Source organism: Poecilia reticulata, chromosome 4 (genome assembly GCF_904066995.2).
Source record: "Poecilia reticulata chromosome 4, P_reticulata-male-v2, whole genome shotgun sequence".
In the NCBI taxonomy this organism is placed as follows: Eukaryota; Metazoa; Chordata; class Actinopteri; order Cyprinodontiformes; family Poeciliidae; genus Poecilia; species Poecilia reticulata.
In genome coordinates, this window is record NC_088833.1 from 5,563,287 (window position 1) to 5,589,892 (window position 26,606).

General features: G+C 37.4%; 1 protein-coding gene across 4 annotated transcripts in view; it reads left to right on the top strand.

The window, feature by feature from the left end:
* The window catches only part of lrp8 (low density lipoprotein receptor-related protein 8, apolipoprotein e receptor), a 164,446-nt gene that overhangs the window by 121,595 nt on the left and 16,245 nt on the right, over positions 1-26,606 (top strand). For all 4 annotated transcript variants that reach the window (XM_008406178.3, XM_008406181.3, XM_008406179.3 and 1 more), the window contains exons 9-16: positions 1,066-1,191; positions 6,384-6,555; positions 10,571-10,795; positions 12,111-12,229; positions 13,251-13,390; positions 18,158-18,299; positions 20,755-20,907; positions 24,800-25,171. In XM_008406178.3, the coding sequence (XP_008404400.1) occupies positions 1,066-1,191; positions 6,384-6,555; positions 10,571-10,795; positions 12,111-12,229; positions 13,251-13,390; positions 18,158-18,299; positions 20,755-20,907; positions 24,800-25,171 (1,449 nt within the window). The remainder of the gene's footprint in view (positions 1-1,065; positions 1,192-6,383; positions 6,556-10,570; positions 10,796-12,110; positions 12,230-13,250; positions 13,391-18,157; positions 18,300-20,754; positions 20,908-24,799; positions 25,172-26,606) is intronic.

The window sequence follows — 26,606 nt, forward strand, 5'->3', positions numbered from 1 at the left end:
TCAAAGTAGGGCTGCTGCTTCTCCACATTAAAGGCAGTCAGTTGAGATGGTTTGAATATCTCATTGGGATCCCCCTCAGGGTCTTCCCTGGCACCCAGAAGTCACTGAAGGGATTATATATCCCATCGTACCTGGGAACGCCTTGGGATCCCCAATATTGAGCTGGAGGATGTCGCTTGGGAGGGGAACGTGTGGCTTCCCTCTCCATCTTGTTGCCCCTGAAACCTGATTTTAGATATATGGAGAAACAATGGCTGGGGTGAATCATTTTCAGCAAGACTTTTAATAAATATTAAAGGATGTTTTGTTAATAAAGACTTGCATTTTCACAAAACAAATTTGAAGTTTTTTTTTTCTTTGTTGACTGAATTCTAGTCAGGTTTTCCAATCCATCTGCATGTGAAGAAAACAAACATGAAAGGCAAACTGTAAAATTTCAGTTGTACTTGTGCTGGAGTGCTTTCAACTAGATGATCTTGTATATCAATGTCTTTGAGCAGAGCAGATAGAGTGGTGCACAGAGAGGGAGGAAGGACAAAGCATCAGGAGGCACAGATGGGCAAGACTATGAGCTCTGGGAATTCTCCTGTACACGCAGAGATGCAACTGATTTATTTGTGTTTTTTTTCTCTGCCTCATCAAAATGATTCTGGTCTTATGGGAAGCTTCACAGCTGCTCACAATAGATGAATGAAATTGCTCTCCTTTTCAGTCTATTGTTTCCTTTTGCAGCCAAATGTTTGTCTTGTTTCTTACTAAACATATTTTGAAACTATTATAAGAAGATCTAACTTAGTTTTTTTTTTTTCTTGATCGTCTCTGATTGGTGATGAGCAGGTTAAATAAAGATTTGCTTTTATTCTTTGCATTCAGAATTGGAAAGTTGGACTTCAAGCAAAATCTGAAATTGGTATTGATCAGGAAAAGTGTAATCTGTGAATCTAATAAGTTCCTTACACTTTCTAAATAAGCAATATCCTGAAAACATATTACATGGTCTGTAGCTGGTTTATATATATATATTTTACATTGATTTACATTCTCTTTATATTTCTCTTTCCATAGACATAGATGAGTGTGAGAACCCAGATGCCTGCAGTCAGATCTGCATCAATTACAAAGGGGATTATAAATGTGAGTGCTATGAAGGCTACGAGATGGACCCTGCCTCAAAGACCTGCAAAGCTGTGGGTAAGCCAGTTATTCACTCGGGAGAAGGCATACACACTGCCACAGATTGATGTTCTCACCAAAATCCATTCATGATCCCATATATACTTGAGCAAATTCACACACCAACACTCACCCTTGTATAAACACCAATTACTCATCCATTCCAGAACCCCTAACTACAATGTGACATCCTACACCATTCTCACTCAGCGGGACTCTGAAAAGAGAGGCTTGTTTCGCATGCAGGGCCCGCACAGCAATCTGTTCAAAGATAAATATTTGCCATCCTTTTCTTTAGTCCACAATAATGGCAAGTTTGCAGCCAGCCGCCTCTGCTTTCCCTGGGGTGTCAGGAGAAGGATGTTGTGTGGGTAAGGGGTCTGCACTCACTGCAGGACACAGGCAGGGTCTGTAACCCTTATTTGCTGGCAAGAGCTCTCTGAGCAGCGTTATGAATAAAAAATCTAATCCTGTGCTCTGGAGTGGGCTGGACAATGAGAAGGATGCATTTCTTTATCATGAAGTAAAAATGCAGTGGAGTTGTTCCCAATAGGTGAGCGCTGAACCAGTTCAATCACTTCTAAACCCCATAACTTTAGAAATGCACTTCTATTTTTTTTTTCAAAATAAAAGCACTTTTTGATTGAGAATTTAGATATTCACGGTTTCTCTTTGAACATGAATCCTGATTTAGATTTCTAACGAGATAAATAATACACTTAATAAACTGATGACAGTATAGTTACTTGTTGAATAGAGTGTATTGAACAGGAGATTTGATTTAAGGTCTAAGTCTATGCACTGAATATATCAGCAGCAATGCTGCGCCGTTGCCAAACGTGAGGGCAACCATCCAAATGGACAAAGTTATAGCAGACTTGGACCTGAAGTAAGTGACTTGTAAATAGAAATGCACTGATCAGATTTGTTGCTGTTTCTAAAACAAAACTCTCCATGTACATTTCCAAATCTACATTCATTATCATAAACTGGTTTAAAGCTCAAAAAAATAAAATGCAACAAATTTGCTTTACTCAGTTATCCGCTGAAAGTTTGACTCTCCCTAACTCACCCAAATAATGAACTGTGGTTATGTGCTGACATATGATAGTAAATATTATTATATTGAATATATTGGTACAGTTTTACTTGCGACCATGCTAAAACATCTCTTTTAGCACAGCTGGCTAAAAGACATGAACAATGCAAGAATGAATAAGCAGTCTAGCAATTGTATTCCTCTGTAGGGCAAATTCTGCTCTATGAGTATTATATTAGACCAAGAAAACATGCTTATTTGTAAGTTCTAGTATATGAAGATGTGAAAAATGGCTGTTCATGTTAAACACTTGACCACTCTGCTATATGTTTTAAGTTGGTTTGTTGGTTAACCCATTGCTGTAAAACAGTTTTGGTACAGAGGATCTCTACCAGCTTTGGTCAATTCATGATCGCTGTAAGAAAGTCTAGACATTTTTTTTCAACACTTCTACCCAACATGCAAGGTTATTTTACTAAAGATGTGCTTTGTACAGTCATACCTCAAGAAGAATGAAAGAAAATCAGAATTTGCATATTTCTGATCAGTACCTTTGAAATGACTTGGACAGCAAATTAACTTTTCAACATGAAATGAGTGAGAAAGCATGTTATTGGTAATTATCGTCTTAGGTTAAGTCATTATAGGGAAAGCTGGTCTGGTAATGAGAGTGCTTAAAGCAGAAAACATATCCTCACTCTGAAGCTAAGTGGCATAAAAACCCCCATTGATTGCTCAGTGTCTCTCTGTGTGAATCTTTATTACCGTTAGGCAGAGCAAACAGCTCTTGTTAGAGTCAAAGCTCTATAGCAGCAGAGACGGCAAAAAAAAGCTGGATGGACAAATGATTTCCATGAATATTTCTGTGCCCAATAAACACAACGTTACGAAGGAGACAAGAAGAGCGAGAGTCTAAAATATGACTGAATTATTGTTGATTGTTCTTCACGTTAACTCCTGTTCAAAGGAAAGCACAGAAGCGGGACAGTAAATACAGAAATGCCAGCTCCGTGAAGCTGAAGTAATGAGGATTTAATGAAGCTCCATTTGTCCGTCACATCATTTCTAGATGCTCGTCCTCAGAAATCAGCATATATATAGCATTTAGTTTCTTCAGACACTTACTTGAAAGAAAGAGATCATAATTCGTACACAAATAAAAGTCCCTCGTGATGGAGCAGTATTGCACACTGTGATTTGATATGATGCGTGGGCCAAGTTCCAGTATATTTGAATTTGGGATGCATAAATTCATTTTAAATAGTTCTTAAAATCCAAATAAATCTCCAACTCTGTGTGTGTTCTTTTATGCAAATCCCAGCTGGCAGTTTATGGCTTCCCAGATTAATTTCACAGTAACTGTTAGTCTAGCAATATTAATTAAAAGCAAAGTCTCAGGTCAGAGTCATTATGTGCTTTCTTCTCTGAGCTGGCATGTGTGTTTGGGAGCAATCATTTTGATACACAGCAGCGCCCATTACGTCCCCTGAGCAAAGTTTTATTTCTCACTTATTGCATTCAGTGTTTTTCCATAAACTTTGAGTGTGCAGCCACTGAACGACTCATCAACTTGCGATAGACTGCGTGTGTGTGTGTGTGTGTGTGTGTGTGTGTGTGTGTGTGTGTGTGTGTGTGTGTGTGTGTGTGTGTGTGTGTGTGTGTGTGTGTGTGTGTGTGTGTGTGTGTGCGTGTGTGCGGGGGCGTGCGTATGCGTGTGTGTTTGTGTGTGTGTGTTAACAAGAGAATGAGAAAGGATGAAGAGAAGTAAACAGAAATCTTATTTCTTGTTTGATTACCTGCTGAAAATTCATTAGTTATGAATGAGAAAAATACTCTAAGGTAAAAATCTGTTGCTTTGTGGATTTCTTTTATCCTTTAACAATTTGAGTATCCATACACATGTAAGTGTTGAAAGATTTTGAGAGCAAGGGAATGACATTACAAAAGCCTCACTAACAGCACAGTAAAAAAAAAACAGAACAGGTTCTTGCAACATTGCAGAAACCAATCTGTAAACTGTCTGTGGACCAAACAAACCTACTTATTTTATCTTTTGTCTGTGGTGTACTGGGAGCGTTGCCACAGCGCCAGGAGCAGCGTGAGCCACACTTGACAGTTTGAGAACACACTTTTCAAATTGGGTTTAAAGCTGTGGTCAGGTTATTCCCGTGGTGGCTCATGGGACCAAAGATACAGCCCTGCGTTGTCAAACTCATCTCACAAATTTTCATCTTTCAGTGGTTTTGAAGATAAGATTTTTTTTGTCGACAAAATACTATACATTGTTAATTCTGAAAACTTTTTTATCCATATTGACCCTTAACATTGAATTATTTTGTACTTTTTTCAAGAATTTTAGCTGTCTCTAAAAGTGATGTTTCTGGACTTTCAAGATTTAACTGTAGCAATGTGATGTTTATATTTTCTGTTTTTGGAACCAAACACCTTGCAATAATGTATACACATGCGGAAACTGCATCTGTATATGCAGCTGTTTTGGTTGCCACATTGCACAGTTTTCTAAATGGATGACTTTTCTTCAAAAGCATAAAACCTTTTTTCAAATTATTATTTTATTACCTTTGGAGAGATGCCCCTCTGCATAGTGGTGCAGTTGATAGCATTGTTGCCTTGCAACAAGAACGTTCTCGGTTCGATTCCCGGCCTGGTGTCTTTTTGCATGGAGTTTGCATGTTCTCCCTGTGCATGCGTGAGTTTTCTCTGGATCCTCCAGTTTCCTCCCACAGTCCAAAAACATGACTGTCAGATTAATTGGTCTCTCTAAATTCTCTTTAGGTGTGAGTGTGTGTGTGTGCATGGTTGTCTGTCTCTGTGTTGCCCTGAGACAGACTGGCGACCTGTCCAGGGTGACCCCGCTTCTTGCCCGAAATGTCTCGCTGGAGATAGTCACCAGCACCTCCTGACCCCACTGAGGGACAAGGGTGTAAAAACATGGATGGATGGAATGGATGGATGGATGAGATGCCTGCTATCAAAAATTAACTTTTGTTGAACAAGTTATTTGAAATCTAAATCTTCCAGGGATATGAATATGATTTTAATCTTGGGATTAAAATCATTATACGCCTTTTGGTATATAAAAATGCACCAAAGGACACATAGTAAAATATCACTTTTTCCTATATTTTCTTTTTCTCTTTCACTCAACTCATTGTACACTTTTTCTTACCCCCATACCTACCTGATTGTTGATTTCTCTCTCAGCTCATCCCACCTCCACTCTCCCAATTGCATCCCCTTACTCCTCAAACCTCCATGACAACACATTCATCCATCACTTTTACTTGTTCCTGTTCGTTTCTTGCTCCGTGTCTATCTCTGTCTCTGTCTCTCTCAGCGGGTGAAATTGATGGTTACCAACCCACTAGTCAGAGGAAAATGATTGGATCCAAACAGTGGTAGAAATGTAATATGTTCTCCCTGTGAAGTAGCGCGTGGTAAGCCTAGGAACAAAACTAAAGCATGGCTCTGTGTGGATGTTTGTGCATGAGTATGCCTCCTGTTTTATAATTTTTTTTAAAGGCTTTAAGAGGCACGTCAGCTACTCTGGACAGAGGGATGCTTGACAAATAGATGTGTAAAATCAATGAGTTGGTAGATGAGGCTAGAAAGATAAACCTAAAAGTTAATGATAAAAAGAAAGTATATGGTCTGTATTTTTACTGATAAAAGATTTTATTGCACCTAGAATTGTATACAATCTCCCACATATCCAAGTTTGGCAATCTACCCTCGGTAAATCATTCAAAAGCTAAAATAATTTCCACATTTTTGTCCACTAAACATGAGGTCCTTTTTGTTATGCTCACTTTCAGTCTGCTGAAAAATGTGCCTAAAGGGAACTGGTGTACCAGCTAACAACTTGAATTATGTGGATCTGAAGAAAAGAGGCCAATAACACACTTGACACATGGCTGTACCAAAAATAAAATGATGCGTCATGTCTGTGCTGTTGGTGTAGTTTAGTCTGAGCCACATTTCGCCTCATTGTTTCATATAACAGCAGGTCACCTGCAGATAAGCCAAGCAACAGCACAGCAATCAGTTTTCTTCTTTCCATGGGGGGAAATTTTATGGTATGTGGGGAATGACAAATATTTTATTTAATTAGCCTATTTATGACAACATGAACCTCCTCCCTTCTCTTCAGGAAAGAGTCCTTGCCTGATGTTCACTAATCGTCATGAAATCCGTCGGATTGACCTGCTGAAGAGCGAATACACACAGGTGGTTCCCACCCTGAAGAACGCTGTGGCCCTGGATGTGGACGTTTCCACTAACAAGATGTTCTGGTGTGATCTGTATCATCGCAAAATATACAGGTACACACAAACATGTGCACTCAGTCATTGTTGATTTTGGATATGAGCCACATGGGTGGTTTCTCAGGGCATCATTAGCAGGGGAGTAAAGGGAGTCTCTGAAAGAATATTCTGGGACATACAGGCATTGCTGTATGTCAGTGAATCACTGATTTTATCCATTGGCAGTTAAGAAATTTGAAGGAATTCCATCTTTACAAACTGTGATTGTTTCTACTGATGGTTGTATCATGGAAGCAGCCATGAAGAGAATAACATATGCAGCATTGAGAGGAAAACATCATGGCCCAGCCAACCTGTTGCTAGTTTCCTCATATTGTTGCATTTTGAAGACAAAATGCAACAATAACAATAATTAAAGAATACTTGGTTCTACTAGGAAACAGGAAATGGGGGCATGGAACAAGGTGCACATCTAAGGCACCATTGGACCTCTTCTAGCTCTCTCTGCACACTTCACCGAGTCTGTCACGTCCTGCCCCTTCATCTATCCGTCTTGTCTGTTTCAACCTGTCACACCTTCTGCTGGGAAGCTGACACACCTGGAGGGTTGTGTCATCTGCCTGATAGAGGAAGGTGGAGCTGTTTGTCCTTCCTCACACACATGTGCGCACCCATTCACACACACACCTACACATACTTTGTGTGCAGTTGTTAGTTGGTGTAAGTTTGATAGTTGGCAGGTGTATGGAGGGGTCTTCTATCACCTCAGCTGAGCCATATGCTTCCTTTAATTTCACTGCCTCAATAATCACCGTCATTACTCATCTGTATGCACACATACACATTTGCTCTCATCAGCTCAGTGATACACTAAAGGGCTTGTGACAGAGGAAGGACAAATTAACTCATTCTTTACAGCAGACTCTATTTTCAAAGCGGTAAATAAACTCATGCATCGTAGCTTCCCAGAAAGGTCTTCAGCTAATTAAGTTGTGCAGTTTAACTTGGCCTTGTTCAAGCTTCTCCTTAAGTCTACCTCATCCTTTCAAAACAAAATGTTTCGCAGCTTGCACTAGGAAGGTCCGAGCCTCGTCTTTAGTACCGAGTTTGCATCCTGAAGAAAGTTTCATGTTATTCTAGTTAGTCTGGAGCCGTGTCAGAGAGGACTTTCTACTTTGTTAGCTGTGTCATAGCACAAATGACTTTCTAGAAAACAATACTAGTTTATGAGTTGTCATGTTTGCAGTTAAAGCATTTTAGAATGAGGTATTCTGCAGTCTTGAATTTGATGAAAGTATTTACAGTATTTGCAAAAAATGAAAGAAGACAATGGAGTATGGGGAAATATTTATATTTACTAACTTTATTCTCTATTCCATTATCTAAGCATTCATCCATCCATGTGTATGTCTTGTCATTTATTTGTCCTTTCTTCCTTCCTTTGGTATTTCCAGGGTACATATTTTAAGCTCAAGAGTTTTAAAAGTATTTGGTCTTGAAAGATTGATAGGAACCCTTCATTGACAAATAACTTCATCTGGTACCACCTGTTCAGTCAGACACATAAACAGTTAATATAGCATGATGACTTGGCTAATTGGACTTTGCATATGTTGGAAAAAAAAAGACATGCTTGACTGAAATTTTAAAGAGAAGACATAGGTTTCAACTATATAATTTAGGCCAAACACTGTTCTGAATCTCTGTCATTGATCATATTAGTTTCTTTTTTTTATCCTTTTTTGAACACATTATAAATGTAAATGTTTTGACAAGCATTTTCAAAGACGTATACAAAGTTTCCTGTTACATGAGAATTATTTAATGACGTTTGAACACAGCTGTTTTTGCTCCAGATGATTACAGTTGCAGTGTGTGCCCAGATTTATTTATGTGGTATTACACTAAAATAATATGTAATTTAATGCAATTTTCAGCTCAGAATATAATGTGCAAGAGTATATTTAAGCAAACAATAAAAGCATTGCATCAAAAAATAAATATGCAGTTTATCCAGCTTACTGTGTATATCAACATATTGACCAGTTATTTGATAATGTATTCCTTCATATTTTTCCATTTATTTCATATTTTTTCTCATTTTCCAAAAACTTTTCTTCAGTAAATTTCCTGTTAATTTTACGTGCAAGCTACTGTTTCATCCATTTTTTACACTTGCTTCATTCATGCATGGTCATATTTTGATAATCTTAAATAATTATGTAATTTGTTGAAGTGACAAAGAAAACTAACATACATAGTATGCATAAAGTTGTATTTGCTAATAGTAAACGCCAGCTTGGATCATTGTGTTTTTGGTTCAGTCTGGAGTTTCTTTCTTCTATTCTTCTAACTTTTATCCAAATGAGGAACCAATGTCAGAAAATAATGCATGTTGTTTGTAGGTAATTTAAACATTTATGCTAAAAATATCTAGATATTTGAACACAAATGAATTCTGAGCATTCAGTAAAACCTTTGTATTCTTTTTGAAGTGTTTTTAACGCCTTGGGAAGCATGTGCTGCTTCTCCCCATCACAGTGATGTGGTTTTCCAGACTTTTACATGCTGATTAGCATTCTGTGGGTCAGTGTCTTGTTAACGTCCCCCAGTAATAGAGATGTTGAAAACAATTGTATGGCCAATTAAAGATGCAATCTGCTCTGAGTTCTTAATTTATTGCTTGTTTATTCTGCTCTCCAGTTTGTAGTAACTATTTATGCGCTCGCCCTGTTTCTATGCAGTGTAAAACTGAAATGTAAATGTCCAAATGGACATTTATTACGCTTTTAGTGCCCCGTAGTCTAAATCTATGTTTCAAATCCAAGGCAGGCCAGCACTACATTAATACCTGTAGAGATGATTTCATCCTCCCCCATATTGCTCTAATTTAGCCCCAGAGGAACAGACTGTTTGTATTTATGTTTGACATCCTGTAGCATAAAATAATAATAATTTAAAAAAACTTAGATTATCTGTCATAGTAATGTGGGATCACCGTCTACCATCCCTATTACCATATACAAAAATTGAATTTGCAAACGGTAACACAGTCAATTACCTAGACAATCTGCTTCCAAATCCTAGTCTCATCCATCTCCACCGGATTTTTCACTCCAATTATCCCACCAGCTTTCTCTTTTAGTTAAGATGCTCGTCCCACCCAAAAATCTCCTCCTGGTGCCCCTTTGGAAATGTTCCCATGCAGAACTGAATTGGAGTGTAGTCTCTTACAGCTATTTCATAAGATTGGCTTAGAATGAGCTGATGATGTGTTTGTGTCTTACCCTGTTTCCCTGGTGAAGAACTAAAGCAGGACAAAAAAACATTTTTTCATATTTTCTACTGACATATGGAGGCAAATCTAATCTTTGTTTGGAGAAGATCTTGCACAGAGGTCCTCATATACACAAAGATTTTCCAGGTTATAGTTTTGAAAAGTCACATATATACAGTATACTCTTAGGCATTGCATTTTTTGGCATATTGCACATGCAGCGGACAAAATATTTGTAAATTTTTTTGTTGTAAAATATCTCAAGGTCAGTTAAAGTGGACGAAGAGCTTCCATACACAGTAATTTTCAGGTTTTTCCACAAATTGTCGATTGGATTATTGCCTGGGCTTCAATTTGGCTGTTCTAGCTCATGAATATGCAGTGATCTGTGCTTTGGCTGTTTGTCTAGAGTTGTCCTGCTGGAAGGTAAATATCTGTGACAACCATTAGTCTTTTTAAGCATCTAGCAAGTTTTCTACATTGTATTTAGCTCCTTGCACCTTCCTATCAACTCTGACTTCCTCACAACTGATCCACTGGCCTCTCTACTGTTTCTTAGTCTCCATAATGCTGTTGGTTCTCTAGTGTTTTAACACAAACCTCTGAAGCCTTCACAGGTTGTGCAGACTTTAAATTACACACAGGGTATACTGTTTTTTAAGTCAAATTGGACTTTAATTAGCCATATCAAAGTATTGGGGGCTGAATCTAAGGGGCATGAATACTTTTTCAATTCTATTTATTCGCTGATGTTTACATTGGAGGTTTAATCAGTTTTTATCTCCTGTCCTACAGTGCATACATCAACAAGGCCAGCGACTCTTCGCAACAGGTGACGTTGGTCGACTCACTCCACTCGCCGGAGGGCCTGGCTGTGGATTGGGTCCATAAAAACATCTACTGGACAGATTCTGGCAATAAGAGCATCTCTGTTGCAACGGGAGATGGCAGGAAGAAGAAAGTGCTAATAGCCACGGAGCTCAGTGAGCCACGGGCCATTGCAGTGGATCCTCACCAAGGGTGAGAGGAAAGTTTTATAGTTCAGCACGTTTTGGGCAGCAGTTTAAATGGAATGGCCTGAAGGAAAGCACAAAAGACCAAATGTTCTCAGTTTTGATCATTCTCTCCTGTGTGAACACCAGTTCCATTATGAAACTAAAAGAAACTTTAGTTTTCAAGTTGGCCTGAAACATTTTTCCGTAGCATAGCAGTTCTTTTTTTAAAGCTGATCCTTATGGTGTAATATGAAGTTTCTGGAAAGAGACAATAAGAGACTTTATTTTCCTTTTCTACCACTTTCACCCTGAGCTCCCAAAAGGAACATTTTCACAGCTTTTCAGATTTTGGCAAGGTTGGAAAAACACACAACTGAAGCCAGAATTTCACGTGTTTACACGCTTAAATAAAGTTGCCAACTTCAGTAACTTCATTGGATTCAGCAAGCATAGTTTTAAAATTAAAAGCATAATTTTGATAAATGTTGGATGGATAAAACAAATATATAGTATATATAAAAGGTCAGTCTGGACAACTCCAAACTCAAATGGCTACACGATTCAGAAGAACATCAAAAAATAATCAACACTCTGCTCTCTTTCTTCTATTTATTGTTGAGAGAACTGAAAAGAACAAAGGGCAAAGGAAAAACAACTTAGACCATAATAAACAAGCTCAGATCTTTTTCCATGTTTAATGTGACATATAACCTGTATTATCCAACTAAACAAAGCATTCGGTAGAAAAATTTAAGATAATAGAAATCTTGATTAATGTTCACCTGTTTTGTACACAGTTCTCTGACATGTTGCATAAGATTAAAATAATTTCATTGTGCAAATGTATCAGTCAGGAGATGGGTACAAAAAATGCACAGCATAAATTACATAGTAGTGATAGTTGAGATGATAAAGAACCATGATGACATTATTAAAACTGAGAGTTTTAAGTTTTCTTTATATTTCTGGGAAGGACTTTGATTTTCTTCTAAAAGAAAAACGCCGCTGACTAAATTCTCCTAAGATTTTGTGGAAAGAAAAAAAAAGTGTTTGGTCTGATATATCCACACTGGATATTTTAACCCTAATTGATAAATGCAACATACAGAACAGACAATATTATAACAGATTTGGAGACATTTTCAAATATCAATAAGCCAAGATTTGAAAAACAAAGTTGAAATTCAAAAAGGGTTTCAATTAGATTTTACTTTAACAGTGTACACACTTGTATGTGATCAGATTCCGTTTTTAATATTCAACATTCAGATCAGTCTTGCTTTGTTTGGTTTATTCCATTGCTTTGTTTTTATTTACCACACCAATGTATCTTTTCACAGTTTCATGTACTGGTCAGACTGGGGAGATCAGGCCAAAATAGAGAAAGCTGGAATGAATGGAGTGGACCGTCAAATTCTGGTGTCTGACCACATTGAGTGGCCCAATGGAATCAGTCTGGGTAAGAAAACATGTTTATTGAGCCCCTTTAGGGAAAACAAGCAGCCCTGAAAACACAGAAACTACAATCTGCATGCAGGGATGCAAGCATGTAGAGTTGAGATAGGTCTAGAGATGGTCCAACCCAAATAACTCCCTTAGTCGTATCTCAGTCTCTGTCTCTCATCAATCAAGCCAGCGAGTGGTCTCTGATTTAATAAGCTCGACACTCTGGGCTGTCAGTACCTGCCATCATCCTTTGCAACTCCCTTGGCAGCAAGAGTAAATTTCTCCACTCTGCCCTTGCCTGAGGAGAAGTAAAAGCGCACACACTCACCTCGATCAGTGGAATTGTGGTGTTGCTGGTACGTTCATGAAAACAAATTATTTTTAGAAGAAGGCAAATGAGCAAGTCGACCCAGACTGCGTTACTCTCTTGGGGGGCATAAGTGAATTATTTCACCTTGGTCATTTATAGCAAGCAGAGGAAGTGACTGAGTCACATGAAGGAGATTTTTCTTCTTAAGGTTTAGTAGTAAGGGGAAAAAAAGAGTAATTTCTCTTTAGCGTTTCACTTTCTCTGACAACTTCTTCAGGCGTTTGACCCTTGCTTTTATCCAAAGAGGATATTTCAGATTTATATAGACTGCAAGCTGTCAAATTAACCTCAACATGAATGCCAACAGTGGCGCAACAGTGGCTTACTGCTGTGTTTGGGATCGTTACTTGATGTAAGACGTTCTTTTAAAGAAGGCCCAGCAGGACTAATGAATTTACTCAAGGTCACGTACCCGTCCTCCCCCAGCTGTGATATTACAGTCACATCTGTGTTTTCTCAGCGCTGGGCCTCGGCCGTCATGTCACAGAAGATTGATGGTGTAGCTACTGGGCCATTACATTTATATACCTCTCACCCTGCACCTTTCTCAGCTGACTGACCTTTTTCTCTCTCTTTCTCCATTCACTCCATGCTTCCCTTTCCTTTTCTTCCTCTCCTGTCTGGTTGTGTTCCCATTTTTTATCTCTTTTCTACACGTTGTCAGATTTGTCCAACAGACGTCTCTACTGGGTGGACTCCAAGCTGCACCTGCTGTCCAGCGTGGATCTGAACGGAGACAACCGCAAAGTCCTGCTGTCTTCCCATCACCACCTTGGACATCCATTCGCCCTCACCGTGTTTGAGGTACACAAAGAATTTAATTTAATTTTAGAACGCACACAAACCAGTCAGTAGTAAATGAATGCATTGGTTTGGTTTCTTCTGCCATATATCTTTGCTTTTAAGTACTGCAGAAATTTTCTTTTAAATAATAAAACCTCCATATCTATTGGATCCGCTGGTGAGCCAAAATCTTTCGATAAATTAATATTTTATAGCAACAAAAAAAAAAAGAAATGAGTAGATATATTTAGTAAAAATTGTATATTAATAAATATTTTTGTATTTAACGTGTAAGAAGGTTTTGTATCTATCATTTTGTTTTGATTTGCCTCTTCAGATTACTGGCAAACCATTTCAAGGATGTTTGGCAAAGGAATCTGATTTCTCTCTTGTTCTTTGAAAGAGTCTGTGATTCTTTGCCCTCTAGAAAGATTCCTAGAGAGAATCAAGCCTACAGCTTTACATATAGTACAGATCTTCCCCTGTGGATAACAGCTAGCAGGAGATGCCTTTCCCCATTCTTGTGTTTGATAATGAAAAGCTCATTATCTGCATCTCATCAGACCAAAGCATATAGTTGGAGTTAAAATCTGCGTAGTGTTTAGGGAACATCACACATGTGGAGTTGGATCAGAAAAGGTGTCTTCCTTATGAGCGTTACAAAAAAAAAAAAAAACATTTAGTTTGTATCTTGCAGTTGTGGAGATTTGGTAAAACTTGGTAAAGTTTTGACTGCTTATCTAACAATGAGCCTTAGAGATGATTTTTGCTTCCTTTAGCATTTTACTGCACAGGGACAAGATAAATTTTCAATTTTAAAGAATAGTTAACTTCTGTTCCCTACATGGTAGAGTGAAAAGTATTGATTTTATCCCTCAATAATTGACAAAGACAACAATGTAAGATGCAGAAGAAGTGTAGGGTCATTTGATGACCTTACGTCAAATGACCTTAATAGTTCATATGAAGAACTGTTGAGTGATTTTCATTGACTCAAGAAACTGATAAGTTTTATGCAAATTAAACTGGAAAAGCCAAGGTTGCTTGAAAAGAAATGTGGTCATTCGTTCCATGCTGAATTCAGAGTCACAATGTTCAGCAATAAATGAAACTAATAGTGTATCTATTGTGGTGGATGTGAGTGACATTGATTTCATTCAGAGGTGATGGGTGTGAGGCAGAGCAGCCCAAAGACAGAAGTGTGAGGATGAAAGTAAAGACAAAAAGTTGTAAGTCAGAAGTGTTTTCTCCATTCTTCTCTGTGCTGCACATGCTGTGATGAGTAGAAGCTGAGGAAAAGGGAGGACATCCATCATGTCTGACTGAGAGGATGTGTTTGAATACTGTGCGTGCGTGCGTGCGTGCGTGCGTGTGTGTGTGTGCGCGTGCGTGCGTGCGTGCGTGTGTGAGGAGAACTTATGTTTCAGATTGCAGTGAAAGTTCACCATCTGAGATTAATAGCCCTCAGTTGTTCTGCTCTGTGTTCTGTATGGGTTATGATACAGAACAAATTAAAAAATCCTTTAGCCATAGAGGAGGCTGTTCTGCTCCTAATAACTTTACTATGGGACATTTGTTTCTTTTAAAGTGGTCCAGAACAAGCTGTGAACCAAAAAACTCAATTGACTTGTTTTGTCAATTTGAATCCGTTTGATCAGGGTAAAGAAATTCCTGCATAAACAAGATATTTAGAGGGTTCATAAAGTTGGGAGACATGGAAGACTATCAGCAGACTGATGGACATACACCACATGGGAATGTATTGGGTTGGTTCTGTGAGCAGTGCAGTGAGGAAAATCATGTTGCTGAATTGTTTTCTGAGAAATTAGCTCATGTTTTACAATTCACATTTCACAATTTGCCACTGTGACCTCTTAATTGTCCATTTTTCACTTCTGTAATCTTACCTCAAATGTTTAAACAAATGATATTTGAAGTAATTTGAAATTCTGAACTCATAAGAAAAAAAATACAAAAGTTAAGTCTGTCACAATGATCTAATTTTAGCCAAAAACAACTTTTCATATGGAATTTGACTTGCTAAATTCATGACATTGGGGTCAAAAATCTTCATTGACATTCAAATGGTATTTTAAATGGTGCTCATTTAATCGGTTGCTTGTTTAATAAAATAAACAGTGGCATTTAAAAAGCAGGTGAATAAAATCTGCAAACATTAAAATATTTCCTGAAACGTGTTATGAAAAATATTGCTTTTGTTGGGGTTGTTTTTCTAATCACAAGTGAGTTATTATCTAGCATTAGTTGCAAATAAGTTTAACCTTTTTATAATTGTGACAAATTAACCAAGGCATTTAAGTTCACATAAAGCATTAATCCAGTATATCTATAAAGGTAATGCTAAACGTTTAATATGCTGGTTTATGAGCAAACATTCAAAAGGAAAAACAAAGCTTTTCTAGGAAAGTCTTGACACACCATCCCAAAATACAGAGAAAGACACACCAACACACACACACACACACACACACACACAACGTCTCAGTCAGTGTCCACCCCCTGCCCTCACACCGAGTCCTGAGGAAACAGAGATTGTAACGGCTTACTGTGAGTAATGTTGTCTATTCGTCTTCCCCCAGTATTATTGCATTACTTTCCCCCCCATTTCTGTTTTGCTAGTGGGTATAGAAGAAGGAAAGAATGAAATGGGTTATTGAAATAAAGATATACTGAAAATTGATATGTTGGGGAAGACGGAGCATGTGGCCACAGCTTTAGACAGGAAGAAAATTAGGATTTTAAACGGGCTTTATCACTGCACACTTAACAGTGGCCAGCTAATGTGCACTGCAATCCTTAGCTTTAACTTCCATTTAATGAGTTGCTAGAATTGTTACTGGATGTAAGAAACTAAGAGTGAAGCAGAGTTTCCCGTGCCCCCACCTGTTTCTGTGCAATGCTGGGTAAATAAGTATTTTTCGCTTTGCTATTGTTTGAAAACATATTTGTTTAACTGTTGGGAAATGCTATTTAAAGAAGTAAACTACAGGTTTTAAAGCACCACAGAGCCCAGATAAGTAATCTGCTAACGACTTGCAGAATAAAAGGTACAATACTCTGCTCAAAAAGCTCCTAACAATCTTTCTGCATGTAGTGAATGTTCTGTGTTTTTCTATCAGAATAAGATTAAATAAATATTACTGATAACATTATTATAATTGATATTTACAGTTAAAACACGTATTGTATTGCAACAAGGGAAAGTCTTAATTCACTATAAGTGCACTTTATCTTTCTTTTTGTGTCAAATAGTTTTTTACTGAGACTGAAAAATCATCAAAGTCTGTTTTCCACCCTGCTCTTTTATAATTCATGTCCACTAAGAAGTGTTTTCGTACCACTAAGAGCCGGGCCTTTGACTGATGTGATGCAACATTTTCCTGTGCACACCAGGGTATAAGTTCAGCAAATGAAAGATTCACCTTGATCATACAATAAAGAATCACGCTGCTGAGGTTTACATTGCTACTTGAAGTTCTCAAGGTCAGAAAAATGACATTTGAAAAGACTGATGGCAGACAATCTGATAAAAGAAGGAAAGGTTGGGACTGACAGTTTGTGAAAGGCATCCAGAGAGAGAGAGAGCGATAAAGGGAGATATGGAATAAAATATCTGAGAATGGTCATATCACCACTGCTGATATTTATCTTTCATTGTTTCAGCATTACTGTCATAAGAGTAAAGGTTATCTCAATCTAAGTGCAGAAGATTGAGCCATGCAGAGTTTGCAGAAAGATGGAAAAGGGAATTCTGGAGAAAGGTTAAGCCCGCTGGTAATCCAGCACAAACAGAAAGAAAAGAAAACTGCTGTGCTTGAAACACAAACCAGGATATACTTTGACACACCTCACAAATCTATGATGAACCCCTGCTGCTCCTCTCTTCAGCCACCATAAAAGACATTGATAACTTATGTGTATAGCACGTTTTGTCTCTGTCTCACTTTTACCTTTAAAACTTTAGTTTTTGTGATTGTTATTTAACATTGTTCTTGATCTGTTCTTTCAAAAGCAAAGAAAGAATCTGTCTGCAGGTTTATCCTTCCTATATTTCCACGTTGGACTCTCACAAAAACATGTCTCGACTAAACATCGCTTGATTTAATCCATTGAACATAGAAATATAGTCTTTACAAAAACATTCAAAAGCTGTTATAATGTCTTCATGTAACTGTTCACCATTTTCAGTGTATTTTGTTGGAAGTTCACCTGACAGACAAACACAAAGACATACAATTCTTAATTGGAAAAAAATCAAGAGTCTCCAGAGACTGATCTACATGTCTGTACATGAAAATATTTTCAAAATACAGAAGTGGGGATCACAAATGAATAAAGTAAAAACCTAGCAATTTAATAACTGATGAGGCAGGATATAATATTCTTCTCTGACCTTTATAACTATTTCACACTTTCAAACAATGTTATTTTTACATAAGATGAAAAAAAATTGTTTGTTTATGTGCAGATGAGTTTTATAAATGAGTTGTTCACTTAATACTTTCTTCTTTATCTTGCATTATATTAAAATGTTTCAAGAAACTCAATTTTTATTACTTAAATGACATAATCATCAAAATGAACAGTAATAAAAAAAATGAAATGCATTACTTTGTCTATTTAAAATTCGAGCTCCACATTTTTGCTTGAATGACTAAAGAAAATAAACATGTTAATGATATTTTAATTGCACTAGCATGTATCTAGGATGGTTTTCAGTATTAGAACGTTTTGTCCTTTACAGCAGAACCATCTCTTTTAACACAGGATCGTGTCTTCTGGACGGACTTGGAGGATGAAGCCATTTACAGCGCAAACCGGCTGACGGGTCTCGATGTGGCGAAAGTAGCAGAAGATCTTAACAACCCGCTGGACCTTGTTGTGTTTCATGAACAGAGGCAGCCCAAAGGTAAACCAAAAAGAAACAATCCAAGTATACTCTAAATTTGATGTGGACATTTAAAAGAAACAGTTCATACGGCACAACCAATTGGAAATGTGAAGCTGATGATGACTTGTGAGTGTTTGGTCAAATGATAAAATACTGTTTGATCTCAGCACAAATTGAATTTTGAATAACCTGTATTATAGCTTAGAAGATTAACTCTTTTAAAGAAGGAACAAAAGACTTAGAATGTCAAATGATTTGTTAACATTTCATATTACAAAAGTCTTTGTGTGTGCATGTGTTTGAACACTGCGCGTTTGCCAACAGTTTGTTAGTGAGTCTGATTTTATGATGTTTTTTTCTCCTCATTAAGCCCTCAAAGCGGTGTGTGTGCCAATTGGGAACAAATTTCATTCTTTCATTAATAAATCAAAAGACATCCCAGAATTGAACATGTTAGCTTTCCAAGTGTCAAAAGAAACAACATATAAAACAGAACTAAGTAAGGTTGGATGGAGAGATATTAAATGAACTCTGGCTGCCCTGGAAGACCCGATCAGTAACCTTTTCTTTAAAATGTTACCTGACTGAAGCAACATCTCATATCTTACATAATTGTAACTCTAAGCAGTCAATAACCACTGCTGGAGTCCTGCTGTTTCAAATACCATTCTCATTCATAAATAGTGTTTCTCTTGAAGGTCTCTGTAAATTACTGAAATGCAGCTGGGACGTTTATTCTAGTGAATTTTATTTACTAGAAGCATCTTCATTCTGATCTTGTCAGAAAAAAGTAAAACACCCACACATAAGTTGGTTAAAGGAAACCTTTTGAGAACTGCTTTATTTATTTTTTTATCTTCTTTCGTCAACTTGAACCCATTTCTATGTGACTTAGATTTACTGTTGAGTAGGAAAATCGATCTTTAATAACACGGAAGGCAGTATAGAAAAATGCAGCGTTCTTCGTAGTTATAGCTTCACTGATGGTAAACTATAAAAGTTTAAAAACATTTTAGCTTTAATAACAGAAGAGCAATCTGACACTGAAGCCTTTCTACTTTTTTGTTTTACATCTTTGTTCATGCACGGCACAGGCAAGATAAAAGGCTTGTTTGTGAGACTCACTTGTTTTAAACTTCAACATTTTACTCTTTCTTTGAATATGGACAAATTTAGATATTTTTAATGTCATTCTGACTTCTATAGATCAATAGATTAACTACACATTAATAGCATGCTCTCTAGTCTTCCCCATGTTTAAGAGAACCCTAACCCAAGGGAAACGTTACTTGACACTGATCTAAAAAGCCAAGTGTACACTAAAATCGATTTGATTGCATTTGTGTATTATGAGGGTCACTAAATGCTGCATGAGTGATTTTGTAAAAGAAAAAGAAATTACTCATATTTTGGGGAAATTTTTTCAAATAAAAGCTTTTTACTCATGCTGCATCAACTTCTTTCTGAAAGATTCTGTAAATTAAGCATAAATGTGGTCCAACTTTTGTAGTGAGTGACACACATCCTAGTTATTCTTAACAAGTGCCAATGTATTAAGCAAGAAAATACATCAGAAGGTCGAAACAACCACGACCTGACCTACTTCAGGCGCTTCACCACAACGGCAAGCAGTTCAAAAAAATAAAAAATAAAAATCCATGAGTCTGCATTTAGGGCTAAGAGACTTCATTTCAATAATTTATCTATGTGTAGAATACTTAAAAAGACAGTCTTTGCACCTTTCCCTATACGTGAGCACTTTCATAGTGCTCTGCCAAAGTAACATGAATATTTGAACTTTTTCCCTTTTTTCTTTATTGCCACAAACTTCACTACAATGTGTTAGAAAGGCCCTCTCGAAGTCATCACCAAAACTGAATTGAGAAACTGTGGCATATAACAATATACAGGTGCTCTTCATCAAAGCTAAGATTGAGTTATTTTGCAAAAAATAGCTAAAAAAAAAAAGCAAACAAGATGTTCAAGGCTGGTAGAGCCATACATAGAAAACTACAGCTGCTCAAGAGAGCAGAATATGAATGCTCCAGGGTTTCAGATTTTTCTTTGAAACGAAAAGAAAACAATAATTTTCCCTCAACTTCACAATTATGCTCTGTATTACTCCATCATGTGAAATGCCGATAATATTTGGGTTACTTAAATTTATGGTTGTAACATGTAGAAATATGACAAAGTTCAGGTGGTATGAATAGTTTAAGATTTATTTGCTCTGAATTTGTTTTTAAAATGTGTTTTTACCTCCATAGTTTTGTCAAAGTTGTGTACATATCCCTACGTTATTTACATATATGTTAAAACTTTGAAATGTTACATATTTCAAAACTCTTGGGATACAACTGCGATTTCAGACCTTCTTCTAAGTGAAGCAAAATGATATCATTTTTAAAAAATGTATTTATTTATCATAGTTTTTGATCCACCATTTATTTATTTATTTATTTTTTGCTCTCAGCCCCTGACACCTGCAACATGGGCAGCCTACCAAACGGCGGCTGTGAGTATCTCTGTCTAAAGGCTCCTCAGATCACAGATCATTCTCCAAAGTACACCTGCGCCTGTCCTGATGGGATGGAGCTCGGACCAGACATGAGGCGCTGCGCTGTAGGTATGTCACCTCCAACTGATAAATCACACTATCCAGGGAACCTCCTAATGGAAGGAACTGTGCAAGATAATGTCACTGGAGATCTGCACTACTGTAATTACAGTCACATGATGATGGAGTGTCTGCTCTAGTATTAACCCTTGTGTGTGAGAGGATTGAGGCAAACGTAGAGGACTACGGCAAGTGATACAAGTTTTACGCGTGTGGGGTCGGTTGGACCCCATTTCTACACACAAGGGTTAAGCTGATAATGGAGTTTCCCCTTCCCCACCATGCTCGCTTTAGAGTTAAGTTTTCTATAAGTAAATACTCATCTTTTGGCTTTGTGTTTAAGAGTTTCCTTATTGCAGTGATAACAGGAAGTACTTCCAAAGCTGGTTAAGATTGAAGGAAACAGCAGCCGGTTTTCAAGTAACGAAGTCCTAATGAGACCCACTACGCTTTAATGTTGGCTCCAAGCAATGAAATGCATGCAGGTAATTGTGTTGACTGTGATGAACTTAAAAATCGGACTCCTCCAAAGAATAGCAGACTATGTGGGTAAATGGGTCAGGGATTCTTCCTGCGTGTCCCCAACACACCTCCATTATTTCACTGACCCTATTTCACAGCTCACTTCGTCCACTGACTCGATAGAGCCGCAACATTTGTGGGGTTGTTATCCTTAATGGATCCGCTCTGTTTTCACACATCACATTTTAGCAGGTGAGGCAGAGGGAGCTGACTCAGGGAAAAGGGAGAAAGAGATGATTATGATGTATGTGGGCCATCACTCACAGTTGCTCTGGGAGGGGGAAGATGAGCGCTGAGCGCACACTCACAGGGCTCTACAGATTTCTTTTTTTTTTCAAATTCAAGTATTACTGCTGGGCTCTCACTTATTATACAATAAAATTACATTTGCAGCACTTCACTCTTGCTTGTTGCTGTGTGTGTCCTACTTCCTAAAACAGTAAATGCATCTAAAGACACAAACATAATGTCTTGGCTCTGACAACATGCAAGAAATGTTACCAGATAAAGCGATTGTGACTACAAAAACAATGCAAATTTTGTCTTATGTTTTTTAAAATATTTAAATTTGTAAATTGCTGGTTATGTGATGCAAATATTAACCAGTTACAACAGTTATCATTCAAGTAAAAATAATAAGTTTAAAGCGTAATATCCTTGGTGCTAAGATCTTGTAAATTAATTGGTCTCGGCCCGTTTCCCATTCCTGGTCCTCAACTCTGGCTACCCTGCATGTTTTAGGTGTTTTGCTGATTTAGCACACCTGATTTCAATTGATGGCTGACTAACAGGTTTTTGCTGAACTAGAAATATCTGAGTCAGGTGTTTCAATGCAGGGAAACATCTATAACATGCAACGCAGCTTGTAACTGGAATACGCACTTTCTCTGTAGCCTAGCTTTCTAATTTTTCCCATGAAACTCGCTTACATGTGGAAAAGATTCTAAATGTAAAACATTATGTAGCAGTGGACACAGATAAAAAGAAAAAAACACAAATGATTTAAAACAATGTGGCTCAAAACACTGATGGGCATCAAGCAGAGAAAACATCTCAATCAATCAATCAATCAATCAAATTTTATTTGTATAGCACATTTCAGCAGCAAGGCATTTCAAAGTGCTTTACATAATTAAAATAAAAACAGAAATAAACAGTGAGAAAGAGAAAGAGATAAAAAAAACATTACATCATTAAAACGTCGAAAAGAAATAAAAAGAAATTAAAAACATTAAAGACATAAAAACATCAAAGACGTCAAAACCCACACTCTAACCCTAATTTAGCCATAAGCAACTCTAAACAGGTGGGTTTTAAGTTGAGATTTAAAAGCACCCAGTGTTTCAGCTGTTTTACAGTTTTCTGGAAGTTTGTTCCAAATCTGTGGTGCATAGAAACTGAATGCTGCTTCTCCTCGTCTGGTTCTGGTTCTGGGGATGCAGAGCAGAACCAGAACCAGAAGATCTGAGGGGTCTAGACGGTTGGTACAGTAATAACAGATCTTTAAGGTATTGTGGTGCCAAACCGTTCTCAGGAAATTACAGAAACTGTTATTGTCTTTGAGGAAGAAATTTGATCAGAAAAACATCCTGATCAGCAATCATTGAAATGTTTGGCCAAATCTAATGGAAGAAAAACATCAGTGGAATTCAGTCTATGTTTAACAGTGGAAGTGAGGCATTTCCACTTGCACAATGCAAAGAGAATTCCAGAGATTGGAACTGAACAGCTCTGTAGCCATAAGAAAACCATTTATTATCAGTAAGGCTAACCTGAGAAAAATCCTTACATTTTTAAGGAAAACAAAGATTGGACTTTGGAGCAAAGAAAAAAAGCTAATATGGTCTGATGAGTCCAGATTTACCCCGGTAATAGTTGTTTAATTAATCAACACCAGGAAAACCATATATATACTGTACAGTTGGGCCATTCTGTAGAAAAAACAGGAATACTATGTCCTTAAACAAGTTTGGAAACCCCAGATTATGATACAGTGGCTTTGTAAGATTCTAAACATTTTTAGTTGCATTGGAGCATACGTGTAGCTGTTTCTTATGGCAACTCCTCAAGCATGTTGCTTCTTTTTGTGACATATTGGTAAACCAGAAAGAACCAGCAAAATATCAGAAAGATAGATGAGGGCTTACATGTAGCTGGTTCATCCTTGGCTAAAATTAGGAGCAAAATGTGTTTATCAGCCTGAGAATGAAATCAAAAGACCTTGTGAAGATGATGGCTGAAGTTTGTAAAAGTGTCATTATCCACAGCAAAGCAAGTCGTACTAACGTGGGCTGCAAAGCCGCTCGGAGAAAAACAGCTATTACTTCAAAAATAATATGAAAACACTGTTTGCAATCTATAAATGCAGTCAGGGAAAATAAGTTATATTGTTTATGGCATGCATTTGACCATATGGACCTTAATTACATATGTGAGCATCAGATGAACAGTGAAGCACAGGCATGGCAGTAACATGTTCTGAGGATGTTTTTCTATAGGAGCGATCAATGCAATTTTCAAAACATATTTCATTATGAGGAATGAACATTATGAAGAAATGATGAAGCCACTTTTAAATTGGAAATGTGCTGAGTAGAGAACATTAATGGACACTGATAATCGTTTATAAACTTTGATAACATGTCTGTTTCTGTTCCACTGTTTCTATATGGAAGAATGAGCAGCAAACTGTTGGGAAGACATTGTATCCAAAATATTTGACCAAAATCATGTAGTTGAAAAGACAATTCTACCAAATATTATGAAAACATTTTTTAATCTCAAGAAATAAAAGAACAAATTTGACATTTAACACATTTGCAGAAATATTTGTGTGTATCCAAACTAAAACAGAAAATGACTGATTAATTTTACAGAGGGGAAAAGTTGTCCCAGTTTTATACAGTCAAAGTAAATATCTGGTTTCAACCGTATTGGTTGGTGACACATTTTTCCTGATTAAGCAACATCTGGTAACATGAAACTACCTCTATATATACATATTTTTTTTCATTGTTAGTTTCACTGTTCAATACTCTTTCATCTGTTTACGCACTTTTAATTTTTTGAGCAACTGCTGAATATTGCTAAAGCTAAATTATGGTATTTTCTACAAAGGTGAAAGAAAGCTGCACCAAAGTTTACTTGTTATGGTGCAACTCACTGGATTTAAAATGTGAACATGTCAAACAGAATTAGCAGAAAATTATGCATACTGATCACCTATGTATCTTTTCAAATGCTCCCTGTTATTTCAATAAAAGTAAAAAAAAAATGCTACACTTAAAGTTTAGGGAGTTGGCATCTTGCCCCTCGTTTTCTCTTGTCTAAAGTAAAACAGATTTATCAACATTGGCTTTTTTTTTTTTCTCATGTCCAGTGCGAATCAGGACAACCACCACAGTTGCCCCAACCACCACAACCACCACGACAGCAACTACAACAACAGCCACGACAACTACGACCACCAGCCCTGCCACCAGCACTACCACCGTGACTCCCACCACAACAAGCACTACCACTTCTGCTGCCACCCCAGCGAGGACCACAACCAGGCACCACATGACACCAAAGCCCCCTCAGACCTCCAGAAGCAGCAGGATCACCCAGCCACCTGTGACACAAGCCGCCACAAGCACAGAAACTACCAGTTTGAGCAGCACCAGCCAGACGTCCACACAAACGCCCTTACTGGGCCCAGTGGCACCAGACAGCATTCAGAGAGAGACCAATGCTAACCTCTCCCATAGAGGTAGGTATAATGGTGAGCAGGGTTACGTTTGAAGTGAAAGCACAGTGTGTGTGCGAAGCCACACTTTCATTACCTCCTGCCATTAGGGCAGCAGGAAGCTAAAAACCAATACTTCCATCAGCTGCCTCCTCTTCTGGCTCCCCTTCTCCTTCATCTCTCCTTCTGACCATCTGTCTATCCACTGTGTGACCTCTTATTGTCCTCCTTTTCTCACTTATTCACAGCAAATTCCTCCCCAGTAAATCTGTCGGCCTTCTTATTTCTAGTCCCTGGTCACCAGTTTCTAACAGAGGTGTCAGCGCTAACAAACGATAGTTTGCTGAATTTTCTACAGCCTCTGCTCATCACTCTTCCTCACTTTGACAGCTTCTCTTCATCTATTCCTCCCTATCTCTGCCCTTCACTCTCTCTCTCTGCTTTTGTTTTTCACTCCCAAAAGCTGGCAGCATTTTTCTTGCAGTCAGCCTTAACTTGATTAAGAAAACAGACTAGAACACCACTGTTAATTTTTGCAAAGTATTCACACGATTTAATTTGAAGATGCCATCTGAAGAAATAAAAGCACTGCTCACTACCTACATTTTTTCATTTTTCAAAGACAGACCAGTATTTTTGTCAATGACCAAGATAAATTATTTGAACTTTTTTCGCGGTACACTAATTAATTATATGAAAATATAAACATTTACCTCTTTTTTTTTTTACCTTTCAGTTTTTAGTTTACACCAACACTTGCAGCTCCGATAAACATTGATTTGACTATTAAGGAAATGTTATAAAAACATTTTTTTAAAAATGCAATGTCAAATTTATGAGAAAAAAATTCCCTGACTTCAATTCTTTCAAAATGTTATATACGTATTAAGTGGTAAATTTGTTTTCTTAGAAAATGTGTAAGTAAAATTTGTAAACCAAGTAATTTTCTTGTCTAAACCGGATTGATTGTATTAAAACACCAACTGATTCCCCAGATAACCGTTAGACATTGGAAAACTCAAACTCTTGTGTGCTGCTATGTTTACATCTGTTTGTGGTCCAATTCATCAGTCCAGACTGGATGTATACAGCAAACAAACTGGAATTATGTAACACCATTATTAGATCAGTGTGCCAACATTATTTTAGCCTTTATATACATTTCGTAACAGTAGGACAATGCTACAAGTTAAAATACTTATGCGATTAGAATTCTGTGACATTTCCAAACAAAGCAGACTGCTTTAGATGGATGGAGTTATGTATGCTACAATACCACAGAAAGGGAATACTAATTCCTTAGAAACCCTGCAGAGTTCTATTTTAGTGCTGCACTATCTCATGCTATGCCTCTGTCTGAATTGATGATGATTCATTCCCAGCCATCTGCTAAATCTTTAAGTTGCCTGACACTGCAGGGGACTTGGTCGGTATACAGAAGGGTTAATTCTGTAAAACG